At 35.7% G+C, this 17,691-nt stretch overlaps 1 protein-coding gene across 2 annotated transcripts in view; it reads right to left on the bottom strand.

The window, feature by feature from the left end:
* Positions 1-2,869: 2,869 nt before the first annotated feature.
* Positions 2,870-17,691, bottom strand: part of LOC145774465 (kelch-like protein 12) — a 32,735-nt gene continuing 17,913 nt past the window's right edge. Inside the window, exons 10-14 of one of the 2 annotated variants that reach the window (XM_082585721.1) lie at positions 16,657-16,800; positions 12,626-12,781; positions 5,205-5,346; positions 4,714-4,858; positions 2,870-4,446 (exon numbers count right to left, since the gene is read on the bottom strand). In XM_082585721.1, coding sequence (XP_082441847.1) covers positions 4,756-4,858; positions 5,205-5,346; positions 12,626-12,781; positions 16,657-16,800 — 545 coding nt within the window. In that variant the 3' untranslated portion in view covers positions 2,870-4,446; positions 4,714-4,755. Of the gene's footprint in view, positions 4,859-5,204; positions 5,347-12,625; positions 12,782-16,656; positions 16,801-17,691 lie in introns of both variants that reach the window. The other variant, XM_082585720.1, reaches the window with a different exon arrangement.

The following is a 17,691-nucleotide window of genomic DNA, read 5'->3' on the forward strand; positions in this document are numbered from 1 at the left end:
AAGAAAGTTTTTGCTTTTAACAAAAAAAAAACACGAAACCTTTTTTCATGACAAATGTGCCTACACTATAGGGTCGGATGCACCAAACGTGGTTAAATTAACCGGCGGTTAACTTTACCCGGTGGTTAGCTGACCACCGGTTAACTTAACCGCCGGTTAAAGTTACCACCGAATGCACCAACCGCTGGTTAGGTAACCGCGCGAACAGTCGGAATTTGCTGAGTCATCAGCAGCAGTCAACCAGAAAACAGTTTGTTATTGCGTTCTCAGAGGCATTACGTGTTTTGTTAATATCATTTTAAAGGTTACACAGTCACTTTTATCAAATACAAGAAAGCATGGCAGCGAGTCGTTCCGTTTGATACCGTAGGCTATGTTCTTACATTTAACATGATGTAGTAGCTTTAACAATAGGCTAATTCATTTGCACAGCAGACCTAAGGCGTTCACTAAGCTATACAAAACTGGTGGTGGTCCTCCCCAGAAACTTGATGACCCGATTTTGGATGAAGTTGAAGGTGAGTGGATTTATGCATACATTTTCAACACTTTATTTTCATGCAGCCTTAATGCTTAGTATAATACAATATTGTATTTGTGGAACAGGTATGATAGCCGAACAAATAAATCCTTTACCCACTCAATATGATGACGACGCAGTGCTTGATGCTGGAAATCTTAAAGTACAAGATTGTGGAGGTAAATAGCTGAATCACTTCACTGTAACCAGGGCCCAATTAACCATGAGACACAGACCTCAGCCCCCTGGTTTTTGAGGCCCCCAACTTTTTTTATATTAGGTGTAGGTAGTGAAAAGTTGTGCCATGCCAACCTTCCATCATATGCAGAAAAGTCAATGCTTTCACAGATTTCAAGGAACCATTAATAAATACTGCTAGTTCAAATTCAAGTGACTGTAACAGTCATTTTACTTAACACCTGAAGCACAATCTTTGTGATGTCAATTTTTTTATTGCAAAATGTCCACAAGAAGCAACAGACCCAGTGGAACTGGTGTTCATACATGATAGCCCTGTGGCAAACAGCAGTACCCTCATAAACACCACACAAATCATAGAAGCTAAAAGCAAGTACCGGTGCAGAGATTGTGGAATCATTACACAAACGAAAGAAAATAACAATGGATGATCTGTTGAAAAGAAAAATGGAAATGTTAGAGCATGAAATCGACTGCAGGAAGAAAGAACTTGATTGGAAGAGGGAAGAACATGAAGTGAAAATGAAAATTCTGAAATGAAAATTAGAGAAAGCTGAAAAAGAAAATTTACAGTGACCATAACTGAATTATTGAAATTCATTTTTAATGTTGATGTCGCGATGTACAAACTTGTTGTTTATATAATACAAACATGTGGTAAAATACAGCTAATGATAATTAAACTCAGCAATCAGCACCAGTAAGCTAACTGAAGCGAAAACAAACAACTTCATCAAGTTAACCAATGGTTAACCCACATCGTCTGTTGGGTTAACTTTTCGGTTAAGTCAGCCAAGTTAACCTGCGGTTAACTCATTGTCAGCGTTGGTGCATATCACATTTTGGTTAAATGAAAGTTAACAGATTGGTTAACTTAACCAGCAGTTAACCACGTTTGCTGCATCCAACCCTTAATATCAAACGACGTTGGATATGGAAGATAAAGAAAAACACCTTTTTCATCTTGAAAACGCCTCTCTTGCATATGAGCACGCCTTGCAGCTTCTACAGAACCCCACGAACATCTGTCACTTACCTGTTGTTCAACCACCGGGAGGATATTGATATTTTTTTAAAGGTATTTCATTAGCATCAAAAATTGATTTTAAATGTGATCAGTACCGTTTTATTTACGATGGATGTTACAAACACCCAAGCATCAATATCGAAAAAAGATATTATAAAATCAAAAACCCATTAGGAAAAGGCAAGGAACAGCTGGCACAGTTTCAACGCCATGTTTTCACGCTTCGTTCGACCACAGATGAATGTCCACTGTGCTTAATACATTATTTGGACGATTCAAAATGTCATCAAGATATCAAACACGGAAACTCCAACAAAAAGACGGGGATATATGTTCCAACGTTGAAAGCAGTACTGGACACCGTCGTTGAACAAACACAGAAAAAAAGTGCCACCCGAGTGTATAATAACATACAGGCCACCATGAGCCAAGCAAAAAATCAAAGTAGAATGGCTGTTGATCGACCACGCAACCTGAAACAATGCGAAAACGTGAAGTATGCTGAATCAATAAAAAGAAAACTGACCAATGACGAGATCTTTAGTGCAATTAAACTTTGTATTCAAACCGCCTTTTAGTGTTGCCCTGCTTCGCCTCACCTTTCTTCCTCGATATCGCAGTTATCCAATTTGAACAAACCATTTTGCAAAGAAGTAGGAAGCTTAGAAAACGATGGTTCTATTTTTAGGGTGTACGCTTGAGCAATGCACTTCAAGAACATCCTTCTATCAAAAATTTTTCACTAAGAAAATTATTTTGAAACGAAAACAAGGAATTTTGAGTCGAAACAAAATTTTAAAACGTGTTTGTTTTGAACAGCTCGAGTTGTAGCATAGTTTTCTAGCACTAGGCTATTTTTAATAGGCTACTTCAAAAATCTCTTGCAACAAACCAGTCCACTTTCAAAAGTATTTTATCAAAACAATTAAAAAGCATTTTTTGAAACATTGTTTTTTTTTTAAATTGTCTTCGGCAGTCGACGCTTTTTTCCGAAGCTCTCAAAACTAGTGACGTAAATTTAATTATGCGGCAAATTGTCCGGTCAAATGATCGCATATCAGTCAATTAAATTGCTCAAGAACAAAGTATTGAATAATTTTAATAGAATTGACCATAATGTTCTGTTGGATAAATTAAGGACGGTAATCGAAATGTGCCACCCTGTTTTATTCTCCTGGTATTCAGGCCAAACGATGCAAGTAAAATGGGAAAGCTTATGTATCTGAATTGTTTCACGTTTTGAACGGGATGAAGCAAAGTGGTGTTTTCAGTCCACATCTATTTTCAATATAATTATTTTGATGATTTATCAATTCAATTGAATAAAGTCAATGCTGGATGTACACTTGCTCATAAATTTCTAAATCACACCCTTTTTCCGATGACATTCGCTGCTTTTGTCTAGCCTAGATGGTGTGAAACACCTAATAAATGTTTGTAAAAATGTTGCTGAAAAGCATAATATGGTGGTTAACGTTACTTCTATTAAACTGCACTGAGTAGATAAAATAGCTTGCAGGTAATTATAATTCAACAAGCTTAAACTTCAAGAATGACAACTTTTCACCGGTGTCGCACAGTCTTCCTTGTGGAAAGAATTTTCAAGTTGTTATCCATGAATGATACAAATATTCTGGTAACCTTAACTGGCTCTTATATTCAATGCAGGCTTGTTCTATTGCAAGGTTTACATCAAACACTCATCTTAAAGTTAATCACTAAACAAAAAGCAAATAAGCTAAATCAAAAGTGTAATTGTGACTTGATTGTTATTTTCGAAACTTTGATTGTTCTGATGAGTTGTTGATGGAATTAAATCACTGAACGAAAGAAGACAAGAAATGTCAGTTACAAACTTCGACTATTACGTACATTTCTATAAGTAAGAGAATCAATGAAAGAACAATTCAATTTGATTGCAGTGAGCACTGCAGTTTAAAAAAGGTATTGTCCTGCAGCACAGCAAGGCAGCGCTGTTACAGCAGTGAGCAAGGCGATTACTCCAACAACCCAGTCAGAACCAACCAGTGATCTTAGCAGAGCTTTGTGAGATGGATCCTCTCATGCAATGTTTCCTCATCTTAACGGTGAGAAAGCAACTTATCCACAACTATCGTTATTTAGATAGTTAGATTTTAAGGGTGTCCGACGTTTTTTTGTAAACAGTTGTTCGTAAAACAATTGTTCGTAAAATTAATGCTTCGAAAAGCATTTCTTCGTGCATGCAGTTGAGAATTGATGTATACCAAGAAATGCTTTACGAAGAATTGTTTTAGGGATTTAATTTTACGAACAACTGCTTACGAACAATTGTTTTACGATCAACTGTTTACGAACAATTGTTTTACGAACAATTGTTTACGAACAATTTACCTATAACCGATTTTAAGTACTTCAGGGTTATTTATCATAGAGCTAACGCAACTAGACGAAAAACATCAGATTTCAAATTTGTTACGGTTTTGTGGTAAATCTATACAAATGCAAAGCAATGACAATTCAGTCAAAGTATTGATTACATCACTTGCACAGGCCAATCGAATAATATGTCACTTATTGTCTCAGAAGACGTTGAACTTTCACGAGTTGGTTGAGCATGTTAGAACAGAGAAGCGCATGCATGTTATCTCTCCACCAGGGCTGGTCAGACGTCAACAGCAAAGCAATGCGTGATGAGATCAAAGACTACTTCTGGCTTGCTCTGAATTGATATAAAACGACCTTGAAAACGCATAAAAGATTGTTTTTGGTTCACAGCGCTGACAAACGAAGGAAAGGATTTTCTAAAACAATTAATGTCATTCTCACACATTACGCACTTTCATCATATTGAATTTTAGTAAACTAAGAATTAATAAACAATGATTCAAGAATACCACAACTTTCAAAACAAGTTACAGTATTTGCTATATTTACAACAAAAAAGACAACAAACAAAACTGTTCTCATAACCAGGAAAGTAACAAACTTTGCATTTCATCGATGTAATGACGCGACCAGTTAATGGCAACTAAATCGTAACAATGACTAGTGTCTCCTTGAAAGCTTCAACATTTCCAACTACTTCCCACGTATTCTTCACTGCATCGTAAATTTCTATTGCATCGGTTCTTCTGTAAATTGTGATCAAATAAAAATTAAAACACGAAGCAATAAAACTGAAAAACGTAATATTGCAAAACACTGATATTATAATTAAATAATATCAGTGAAATCGGTTCTGTCATTTTCAAAAGTTGGATGTTGTAAATTTAACATATTAAAAACAAAATGGACTAAAACTTGAAATTTTACATCAGCGATGGACAGATTCAACCAAACTATGTTTCAATAAATTGTAATGATCTCATATTGAGATATTAGAATTTCGTATATTTGTATTCACAGGTTGGTAAACTCCATTAATTTAACTTATTCATGCTTTCTATCCATTGAGGGCGTTCACAAACAACCACTCACCCTCCAGCGACATACACCATTGCGTCTATGACGCATGAACCGTGGAAACTTCTTGCAACGTTCATATCAGCAACATCGGACCACGCTTGCTTTCGTGGATCGAATCGTTCAACTGAAGATAGATCGCCATTGCAATATCCTCCTGTTGGAATAAGGTTTCCAAGTTAATATTCATGAATTGTGTAAGTATTCTGGTAACCTTAGCTGCCTCGTATAAGCAGTGTAGACTTGTTATACTGCAATGATTACACCAAACAATCAACTCAAGGTAAACCAAATGCACGCATAATATATTAGCAATGATGAACAAATTGGGTAGCCACTTTAACAAGTCGAAATTCTGCCACTGCGAATGACTACAATGCAACCGCCAACCAATCAGAACATGTTATAAGAGGCTACCGTTCAATTGAGAGGCTACCGTCCTTCTAGCACTCATCCAGAGAGTCAATGCTTGTTTTGAACTTTATTTGGTAATTACAGAAGAAAAAGAGCAATAACAGTAGCAGGAATCGAACCCGCGTCAATGAAATGACTACTTTCAAGCCCTAACCTTAACCCCTAAGCCAACCAGGTGACAAAAAATCCATCACTGAATTTGCTTTCTATCATCTTTTTTTCGCCATTTTTTACGTCACTTAAACCGTAGCTTATGATTGGTTGGTGGTTTCATTCTAGTCAATTTCAGTGGCAGAATGTCGACTTGTTAAAATGGCTACCAACAGACTGTCATAGCATCTGCATTGGCTTATTGAGTGAATGATTTCAAATGAGTTCTAAAAATGGAAAAATTTTGTTTCATCTCACAAGGACGAACATTTATAGCAATTTGTAACAAAATAAGCAAATAAATAATTGTCATTTAAAAAGCACATTTTTGCATTTTATGAGTGACGTCATGTAATGGAAACATTTAGGAATCATAAGTGGTGAGATATCGCAGTCATCTTGAATCTGCGTTATAGTGACGCCTAAGGTTGACTTTTGTTCAGCCGGGGATGTCGCGAGCGTGTATTGCCTGAATGTTGTGTTTATGTGAATTGCGCTAAATAAGAACCCACTATGTTGCTTCAGCACCTTTTCTATAATGTATTGGGATTGTATTTATTACCTTATTTTGGTTATTTATTATTATAACAATTATTTGGCATATCCTTTTCAAAATTTGTCTGTTTCCTTTTAACATAAACATGGTATTTCTTTCTGTCCGTCATCAGTCATCTCAGTTTACATCGAAAGATAACCAGGTTATTTAAAAACCAGTTTTCTACATTGTTCTGTATTGGATCTTCTAGCAAAAATGTTCATGTTACATATGAACAACTTGGAGCTGAAACAATGAATAAAATAAGTGACTCTACATCATTTTGTAATGCAAGATTACAGTGACAACAAGTGGTTTTGTAAAAATCAACTATTATATCTTGACAATGTCGATGATATTTGCAATTCAAAAGCCGATACCACAGTCATGAAAGAACTAAATGGTTATACTAAAGTACGCTATGCCGTTAAATTTCGTTATATTTTGCAAACATGTTTTACAGTTGGAATCTGTCAAGAAAAAAAGAATAAAAATTCCTCAGAAAATAGTTCTAAATCAGGCTGCTTAGCAAAAATAGCTGTAGTGAGTGGTCACATGTGATAGCTTATCACACGAAGCAGAATTTAAAATAAGAGATGCTGATCTAAATTTTGATTTAGAGATACTGAATTGCATAAGTCTCTCTGATTCCAATAATCACTTTTACTTCTTTCTATAGTCTTGGTCATAATGTTTTGACAGAAATATAAACGCTTGTGTTGCATATAGTATGCTGGTGGAATTCTGGTTCACTTGTTTTATTGATTTGTTACAGTTTGCAGAATTCTGCTAATTTTTCCGACTGTTGATAAATAAACAATTTCTGTCAAACAGTCTCCAAGATGAAAACTTGAAGCAACTTCAATTTGCCAACATTTCGTTTCCGAAAGTGAAGCTTACAAACCAGTTGAATATTCAAAACGTGGCAAGATCGATTATGCTGGGAATTTTTCATTAATGGCGACCTTCTAGCAAATCATGTACTGGTGGTGAAAGCCGATGTTTTGTTGATGAACCGAAGCATTCATTAAGTATTCATTCAGTTGGAAAGCAAAACACAAATACACTCGTAGAAGTAAAAAAGTGATCTCAGAAGCTCCAAGCTATTCATAATAGTGGACGCACAACAATTTCCTGTGTACTTCGCAACGGCAAAGTGAATATTTCCGTTTGCTTTATGTTGAAAATTTAAGTAGACTACTGGAATTTAATATCAAGATTTATTTTTTAAAAGCATTACTGTTTATTGAAGTTACTACCAATTCTGTGTACTTCGCAACGGCAAAGTGAATATTTCCGTTTGCTTTATGTTGAAAATTTAAGTAGACTACTGGAATTTAATATCAAGATTTATTTTTAAAAGCATTACTGTTTATTGAAGTTACTACCAATTTTTTATAAAATCAAGAAAGCAAGTGTGTTTTAGTGCATGTTCTTATTGAAGTTACCACCAATTCTTTATAACTTCAAGGAAACTATAAATGTGTTTCATTTTTCAAATAATGATCTGACGATATCTCCTCTGTGATTCGGTGCCGCAATGTAAATCACTAAATTGAAAGTTGGAGGCTAAAAAACTTATATTTAGCTGTTCACGACTTTTTGCAGGGCCGTTGACAGGATTTCTCGGGCCCGGTACCAATTTATTTTCGGGCCCCCTCCATCGATAATAATGTTATGAATATAAAGGTTGTGTACAAACTTTTATTGATGCGTTGTTAAAATGAGAATGACACATGCCATTCAAAGTAAAAAATTAAGAGGAATATTGTTTATAGGCTATATATATTATTATATTCTCAAGGGCATTAAAATTTTTCTTCATTCCACTATGCGTTTATCACAATCTTGGCGCTGCTGGTAGCCTGTAATGCCGTAGCTTGCTCTTGTTTGTAGTGTCAGTCTTGTCAGATGTAGAGCTTTTTGTTATTCTGTGCTCAATCAAACCCAATATGCCAAAAACATGGTCGTTTAACAAATCTTGCGCAATCTTAAAATTTCATGAACCACAAAACTTACTATCTTTATCTAGCGGTTGCTTTTTTAAACTTTTATTTGTCACATAGCGCTAGAGTATTACTTCCCGATCCCATTGACGTTTCACTGGTCATTCTAGGCTCAGCAGAAGAGAATTTACAGCAAAGTTAGTGCAGATCGTCAGAAAGTTTTGAATTTGATTTGGAAAAGGTTTTTGGGTCTAGGGCTGACATTTGCTGATTGCTGAAGTCTGAAAAGCGGTTTGGGTCTTGTTCCGGCGGGTCAATTGCCCTCTTGATTATAATTGAAATTGTGATGAACTTTTTTTGACGTTGAATTTGCGTTGTTTCTGTATTCTACGTGACGTGGCCAGGGCTTATGAGAGGGGGTTACGCAGGATACGGCGTACCCTTGAAGGCCCAGGCCTGTGATTGTTGGGGGGCCCGGAATTGTGATTTTATAGTTTACGAGCAAAAATGTTTGGTTAAAACCATCCTAAGCAACTAAATTCAAGCATAAAAGTTGTTATTCTTTAGTGGTAATGTAGCAAGAGGGTCCGGATAGGTAACTAGGTGCATTGGGCGCAAATTAGGGGCCCAAAGTGGTGTTTTAATGTTTTACGTTAAAAATGTTCTGTTAAAAGCACCTTAAATTAAATCATAAAAGTTGGTTATTCTCCTGTCCGGGGAGGGGCAGAGTGAAAGCCCGGGTGCTTTTGGGCTTTTTTGTGTTGTTTAAAAACTATTTGAAAATGATAGTTTCACGCTTCTTTTACTTCAAAATGAATTTAGGAGTTGTAGCAGGAGCCAGAGTCAATACTTTCGCAGGCGGAGCCGAAGTAAAAGAAAAATGATTTCATTTACCTGTGCTAAGCATGTAGTGAATGCGAGAGTTAATGAAGAAAGGTTATTGGTCAGATGATTAATTTGATATATGTTTTGACCAGATATTATGTTTGAGTCTTGGTAGCGAGCTTGACTTGTTGTACCAGATACATGTAACACTCAGTAGCCTAACGTTAACGGATTTAACATTTTTTATTAAACACAAAAAAAAACAATAAAACACTATTAAATCCAACGTTTTCGACATCACATAGTGTCCTCATTTGGAAAAATTATAAGCAACATCTAAGATAAATAACTAAGTTTGAAAATTTTACATCAAAGCTGTACAAGTTTTATTGCAATCTGATACTATTATTTCGCACAGATGTCTAATTCTGCAGTAAAATGTTGTATGGTGTGCAATACGCCTAAGCAAACATCACGCGCTTTGCCCAAGACGAAGGGGGCCAGGAATGACTCTTCGTACCCTTAGTGAAAACTTCTCTCAGAGGTCCTGAACGTGGCTTGCCTGACTGCCAAGACGTTTCACTTCTGATTGTCGCTTTTTGCCGCGTGCCGGGAGCTGTTGTTTCTGGACACCATTTGCCTTTGTGTTGGGTTCAGTATTTGGTAAAGCAAGCTAGAGGAATGTGTGATTTCGGATTTAAGTTCCCAGCAAACATTTTTCCTTGGCTCAAGGTTGGCTGACAGTTGTTCGGGTTGGCTGAGGGTAGTGTAGTTTTGCCAACTTTTGAAATATTTTAATTGAAGATACCTTCGAAGAATTGTTTAAGTTTGCTTCATGGTATTCCTTTTACAATTGTAATGGGACCACGAAAATGCAAAAAAACTTAGAATTAGGAAGTCGTTCTTGCCAATGTTGGTGTGCAGAGGGCCCAGTACTTTACCATCTGACGGCTGAGTGGCTGTTTTAACCTCTGATGGCAATTCCTTTGGATGTGATTATAATAAGATCTTGATAATGCTTGAAGTCACGGGGAATCTTTAAAATCCGGGCACCCCAAATATTCCGGGCCCGGGTCCAAAAGTACCACCTAGACCTCCCTGTCAACGCCCTTGACTTTTTGTGTTTGTTGCATGTTTATAAGACAAAATTTAACAGATGCAAGCTGATCAAAAACTATCGAAACATGGAAAGCCAACCCATGTAGCCTTGTGACGTCATACTGGCAGTCGTCATACTGGCAATGGTTTGTTTCAAAACTTTTCAAAGCAGAAGAGAAGTTAATGCAATGCAGCAGGTCTACTCATGATCAATAGAACTTGTTAAAACTTTGCAAAACTAAACAGCAAAACTTACAAAGTTTCGAATATTTAGGCTTTGTGAGATTCCTGTCAAATTGATCAATGTTAGTTTGACCATTGATTTGTTTATTGGCCATCCACATTTAGGTCGCAACCCAGTGGTTGAGTGCCACTGAGCAGGGGCGCCGGAAGCGGGGGGGCAAGGGGGGCGGATGCCCCCCCTGCCCTCAATTTTTCTGCAGATGGAGGGGCAGGGGGGGCAATGGTGCCCTTTTAAAGTCATGTAAGCTCCTGCACATTTTGCAATATAGCCTAACAATTTCTGCTATTCGCTTTTAGCCTAATTATAATCTTTCATTTTTGCCTCAAAATAATATTTACGGCACAAAATTTTGCAACACAGTACAGGCCTTAAAACTCGTTTTTTTTTTTTTTTCGGTTGCCATCGTGGCCTACCGGAAGCTCCTTCTCGGCGGCCAAATCTGCGTGCTTGGAGGTCAAAATAAAAATAACGATTTTCAATTAATTAATTTTTTTATTTTTTTTCTTTGTCGGAAAACAACAGCAATGATAAAGTTACCAACAGTTTACGGGAATAAAACCAACAAAAGGAAACGGCGGCAAAACCAAAGAAGTTTAAAACGTGCATGCGATGTAAATTTAAAGGATGCGTCGATGAAAGTAAATTTAAGCACGGCCACCAAACCTAAACGATAGCACAAGTAAATAGAATTAAACTTGCAACAATGCTAAAATGATCACTTAGCGTTGTTGAAGCCTGGGCGACGTCCTACAATAGAATCGTTGCACCACACAATAACTGCTTTATCGGGATTGTAATTCAGTACTGCGGGACCATCTAACTCTCCAATGTGGCTGATTTTAAAGAAGTTCATCACTCCCCTAGAATTCTTTTTAGCAACGAAAAACAACGTTCGACATGTGTTGACGATGACGGCAAGATAATAAAATAAGTATTTCAATGATGTGAAGGACATTACTAAAATAAGCATAATTTTTGCAAAATATGATCAAAAATGTTTTCCCTTCGGATGTCAATTAACCTAGTTCTCCTTTTTAACAACGATTCAATGTCCGACAACATCGAATCGACATAAAAACGACAATATTGCCAGCCGATGTAAATTAGCACTTCGGATAACACTTTGTTAAAATAAACGTCGGGACTTACAAACAAGACTTATAGCTGGTGATCGCAGATGGATATATTCCATCAATAACAAATATTCCCGCACAATGCAACAGTGGCGATTATGACGCGCTGACCTAATTTTGCGTAACTCTTTAACACTACATATTTTTGACAGTTAATCCACGATCATTCTATTGCGAAATTAAATAATTGGCTAGAAGAGACCGGCGGCCAAACTTGGCCGATTGAGGAGGTAGCACCGGTGGTCATTCAAGCACTACTTAGCGGCCATGGCCGCAGGCTGCTTTTAGGCTTGACAGTAGGTTACAATTACATCATTATAACATAGCATGATGCCCTTCTTTGTATACCGGACAATTGTAGACTATCATTACTCGATACATAGTGAGCTGATAGATTAGCATTATCGCTATATCTTATCTTAAAACTTGAAAAAAAATTGGCCTTTTAGTAAACAAAAGTGCCCTTTTTTCGTAATTTTGCCCCCCCCAGTCAAAAATTGTTCCGGCGCCCCTGCCACTGAGTCAAGTTAAAGTTGTTCCCGTGCCTGGTTAGGCGGAGGGTGGCGCCAATCTATGGTTTGTCATTCTTTGTTCACATAGTTTTTCAAAGCGCTGTACATAAAGTGTACAAGCCACACTCAATGCGCTGGACTGGTCTTGTGACGTAATCGTGTGTTAACTTACTCCAACTGCGCTATTCTGAACACCAGGAAGGAAGATTGTGAGTACCGGATTTGGTTTGCTTTAATACTATTGATAATTGTTTTGCTTGTCATTGAACCCAAGCCTGTATAAACAAACGATCCAGATACCACGCCAATGAAATAGTTAACTCAAATCTGAAAACTTGAGAAAAAAAGCTAAATGCTAAAAGCTAAAAAAGTTGAAAATTTTTTTAAATTTTACATTAACTTTTTTATTTGTCAACTTTGAAAGTTTTTCTCATGCTCGCCTGGAACTTAGTTGCGTATGTTCTATTAATTATATTGAGCTGTTCAGAAAAACTTCAAATTTTAAATGTCCTAGTTGTCACAAACAGATCAGTACAAACATGGCAACAAACGTTGATATAGTAACATAATCAATCCTACCTATTGCATAGACTTGGTCGTTCAAAACAACTGCAGATAAATTACATCTTTTAATTTTCATCGACGGAATTCCTCTCCACCGACCTTCTCGTGGATCCATGCATTCCACTGTGTTCAACACCCCTCTGTTATAACCACCGACAGCGTACATCAACCCTGTTGGAGATTGATGGTTTGCTAATAATAATATTCCAATTTCGTCAACAGATTTCTTTATAAATCAATGTTTTAAATATAAAAATGCAACACAAAGTGATTGTTGCGACTGTATCAATAATAATAATGATGGAAGGTGCGATGACTACAGGAGCACTGCATACCAGCAACTACATCCGTTCATTTCGTGAACTCAAAAATTTGACTTTAAATATTTACTTTATGAAAGTTCTTAAATTTTCCTATTAAACATGACTATAACTCAAGATAAAGTGCATCAAAGAAATTAGTTTTCATAAAAGTCATTTAAAACGTTATTACGCAATTACGGTAGTATTGTAAGCTCAACATCTTTTGATAAGCAACAAGTGTGCTTGTACATACACAAAAAAGTAATAAAGAAGTTGCAACACATCCTTATAGGCTACTATTTCAAAAGCAATACGGCACCATATTTCCTAACAACACAAATATGGCAACCTCGCCAAAATGTCAAACTAGGCAACTATCAGTGACAGCATCTGCATGCATATGTCGCCATTCCCATGATGAAACCTGGCGAACATCATTACATATATTAGAAGAGCAAAAATAGCTCAATAAAGCAACCTAGGATTGAGTTAATTTTGCATAAAAATCGATTCGATGAAAATCAAAGCTGTGTAGTCGAACGAAAATATACGAATTCTCGATTTCTAACTGTACGGCTAAGTCCAATCTAACGTCCAAAACTGGCACTTTTTTCAAATTTAAAGATAAATTTAAAGAGTGGTTGGTTTAATGATGTTCTTGGTATTTCGTCACTTAACAACCAGAAATCGTTATTTAATTTTATACAAAAGATACATAAAACTTGTAAGAGAGTGGCTACATATATTTAAGCATAAAAGTGTCCGACACGAAAACATTTCAAAAATACTTCACTTACTTTGATTTGACGCAAAAGATTTTGTCTTGATTTCGTTTCAAATTAAATTGTCAAGAATTTAGTTTTCATTGTAAATAACGTCATTTCAAACAAACATAAGCTACTGTACCTACCACTAAGTCAACAAAAAACAATCATTGAAACAGAAGAATGAACTTAAAACAGAAAATTGAATCAATCGAGGACATAAACAAAACACAACCAACAAACGTACTATTGTTCCTTGTTTTATATCAAGCCAGAGTCGGAATCGTGCTTTTTCCACCGATTCCGACTCCAGATACCTCACAAACCTTCCGACTCCACAACCCTGATAAGCTCAAATAATAGGTTACAAAATTTAGAAATAACAATTGCTGCATGCAATTTTTAAGACATGAATTTTATAAAACATTCAAGATTTGCTGGGACGCTAAGATCTTAAATTATTTTAATTTCATTGAAAAAGGAAACTAAACAAAAGAACAGACCCAGCATTTGGTGAAAAGTAAGTTGGTGCAAAGTGGATAATGTTAACAAATAGCACTGAAAAGTTAACTTCTGGATGAACAAATGTGTTCCAACGATTTTTTTTAATACATACAGTGCTTGTTGCACTGGAAGACCCTTATTTTTCTAATGTAGCTTCTATCTCGTCTCATTACGCTGGAGTGACCAAGACAGCAAAATCTGTCATTTTTACATTGATTGAACGTCTGCAGATGTTGAATCATTGTATAAATGACAGATTTTGCTGTCTGGGGAGTTAGATAACACAGAATGTAAGATGCACGGTATAAACAGAAAAGTTTTGTGTTGGCTTCAACTTTTTGTGTTTTCAATGTCGCTCATTACTCTTCATACGCATGCACTAGCACTGCTTAAAATAAACTTTGTCTTGTCAAAACGAAACGAATTCCTTCACAAACAGGTTTAATTCAAAACAAAATCAAAAAAATACTTTTGATTCGAAACGAAACGAACATATAAAAGAAGCCCAACTGGTTGAACTGACAAACTCATGAGAACATTACAAATGCGTAGAAGCAGTAGCAAAGCGGGGACTGGGACATTCGTGGGTCGTAGCATCTCATTTAAGGCATGTGTAACGTAAAAACAATTGGTTTTAACGTACAAAAGCAACAGATTGAAGGCCAATTGAGCAAATAAAATGCATTCAAATTACGCATGCATTCTATTACTCACAACCTATACATTAATGTACCCTTCCACAGTTTGCTTCAAAAACAAAAAACAATGAAACTCACTATCGAACAATATTGATTGAAATTACCATTGAAGCTAAAATGTATTTAAAAAAATTCAAAACTGAGTGAAGACTTCAAAAAAGTGTAAGATATAAAAGTTTAGTTTTCAGGAAATGATTTTCATAGATAATACAATATCTTAAAAACATAAGCTAATATCTGCTTGGCCGTACAGAGGGCAAGGGCATTTAAAATCATTCAAATTTTATGGTGTCATGTACAAATTATGTTCGAAAATATGATATAAGTTCTTAATTGTTATTATTGTTGTCCCCAATAAAGACCTTATACCGATATAATAATGTTTGCAATCTGACCTCTCCTCCCTCTTTACAGAAGGCTACAGCAAGTCACAAAAAAAACTTTTTTCTTTTGCTGTCCACAAAAACGTTTAAGGCCCACGACAATATTAAAATCCATATTTAATTCAAATTACATTAATGTGTACGCATCCATTGCATTTCCAAAACTGTTGCAGTTCATTCTGAACATTTCCAGTTGGTACTTTTTCTGACTATTTGTTTTTTTTATATTTTCTTGAAAATCAAGTAAGCAGTTTTGGCATATCCAGGCTAATTTATCCTCTGTCATTGAAGATTTAGATTCAGTGGATGTGAAGGCAAGGAAGCCAACCTTCGTGTCCACCTTCAAGCATGTCATTATGTGTGCCAAGGCACAATGGATAGGCGTCGAACCGACGTCATCAGCATCGTGCAAGCGCTCTCACCTCTCAGGCACGTAGTCGATAACCAATAAGATGATTATAATGAACAAACAAAGGAGCACAGGGGAGTTATCAATTATCTCATTTTGTGTTAATTATTCAATTTTGAATGAAATGGCGAAATATCATTCAAAGCATGTTAATTTGAGTGTTAAGCTTTCAGAGATTCTTGTGCGTTTCGTTTCAAGCGCATAGAAAACATAGGACATACTTTTTAGTATCAGGATTCTAAAATTATCGCTTAAACCTAATTTATGCAAAGTCCATTTAAACTTGTTAAACAGTATAATTTGCTGCTACGAACGAAAAAAAAAGAATCAAGCTTATTTGGTGAAAAATGATGACGGACAATAAGCATGATTTCTTGCCGTTTGATCTAAGACTGATTTACGTCCTTAAACGCAGTTCTGTCGAGGCAAGAGGAATGACAAAACGACCTGAACATTATATTTTCAACCTAAATTATCTTTGCAACCTAAATTTCTGTAAAGTCCATTTAAACTGCAATATAATTTGCTGCTAAAATCGAAAAAAAAACAGATTTATTTGGTGAAACGTGATGACGGACGATAATTAATTATCTTTTCTTGAATTTTAAACTAAAACTGATCTATTTTTTTTTCAATTCTATTGAGACAAGAGGTTTCAACGACGGAAGAACTTGAGCATTGCACAGTAATGGTTCGTGCAACACAACAGTCAACTAACTGTGCAATAATTATAGTTTGAAAACATTCAATATGATGAGATTGATCAATCCCACCATGAATCGAATGAGATTGTGATCACGTTGTTGATCTCAATAGAATAAAAAATGGTTTGCAAAACCAATAAATATATGAGATATTGGATTTTTGTGTGCTCATGGGATATAATAAATGAGTTATACAATATAACAGTGCTGGCACCATCTATGAATTACTTTATCAAAACACTATGATATTACACTTATTTAATTTTTCAACAAAGTTCAAACCTCCAGTGGAAGCCAAAGCATGACAACAACGACCATCTTTCATATCAACGCTGTTGTACCATTTGTCTTCAACAATGTTGTAACTTTCACATGAAGTCAAACCAGTGCTACCATCTTCCCAGCCACCAACAGTGAAGATGGAATCTGTTCATGTATAAACAATGGTTCTCTTCAATGGTAACTTTGTTTAGGATAATTAGATTAAATTAACAATAGAAAATTAAATAAATAGATTTAAGCATTTTCATAATTATTGCAAAATGGATATTAATTTTATATTAAACAATGCGAACAAATTTTTGTGTTGTGCCATCGTTGCTGAACAGGTTGTATTAACCTGTTTTAGCCACCTTGATAAAGTCAGTCGTGCTGACTGACGAAACGTCGGAAAAAAAGCTAGTTATCATCTTTAACATCACGAGGTAACCTAGTAAATAGTCACCAGAAGAACGCAAATTAATTTTATTATCAAATGCCTGGTGAACAGTCTCTCTCTGTTTTTACGAACAAATTTTGTTAAGTATAAACGCTGGAAATAGAGCATTATTAAAATCCTGTTATTTTTTATTACATAACAATCAGAAACAAACCAATAATTTATGTTGCTATTCTAATTGATTCAAAGATCTTCAAGAAAAGAATTTTGATGATTTTCTGGAAGTAGGTAGGAACGAAAAACTCATTGAGTTAAGTGGACACCTTCGTTACCGGAAAGTTATTCAATATTCATTCAACGCTACGTGTGACTACATAGATGATGCTTGCTACTTCTCTAGAAAAGATTCTCTGGATGAGTAAAATAAGTGATGGCACAAGGTTTTTTAAAAATAAAAACGGACGACGAAAAAATGAGCTACGCAATTATAGACTATTACTAAGCTATATTATACTTTATGCTTATTACTTCTCGAACAAACGATATTGTGCGGAGGAAAGTGAGGGATGACAAGCAGTTTAAAAAAATAAATAAAACAAAACTTTAAATAAACTATGTCCTCGCCCTTTATACTTAGGGCAATCAACCGTTTCAACACA

The sequence above is a fragment of the Aplidium turbinatum genome, chromosome 7, assembly GCF_918807975.1.
Source record: "Aplidium turbinatum chromosome 7, kaAplTurb1.1, whole genome shotgun sequence".
NCBI classification, from domain to species: Eukaryota; Metazoa; Chordata; class Ascidiacea; order Aplousobranchia; family Polyclinidae; genus Aplidium; species Aplidium turbinatum.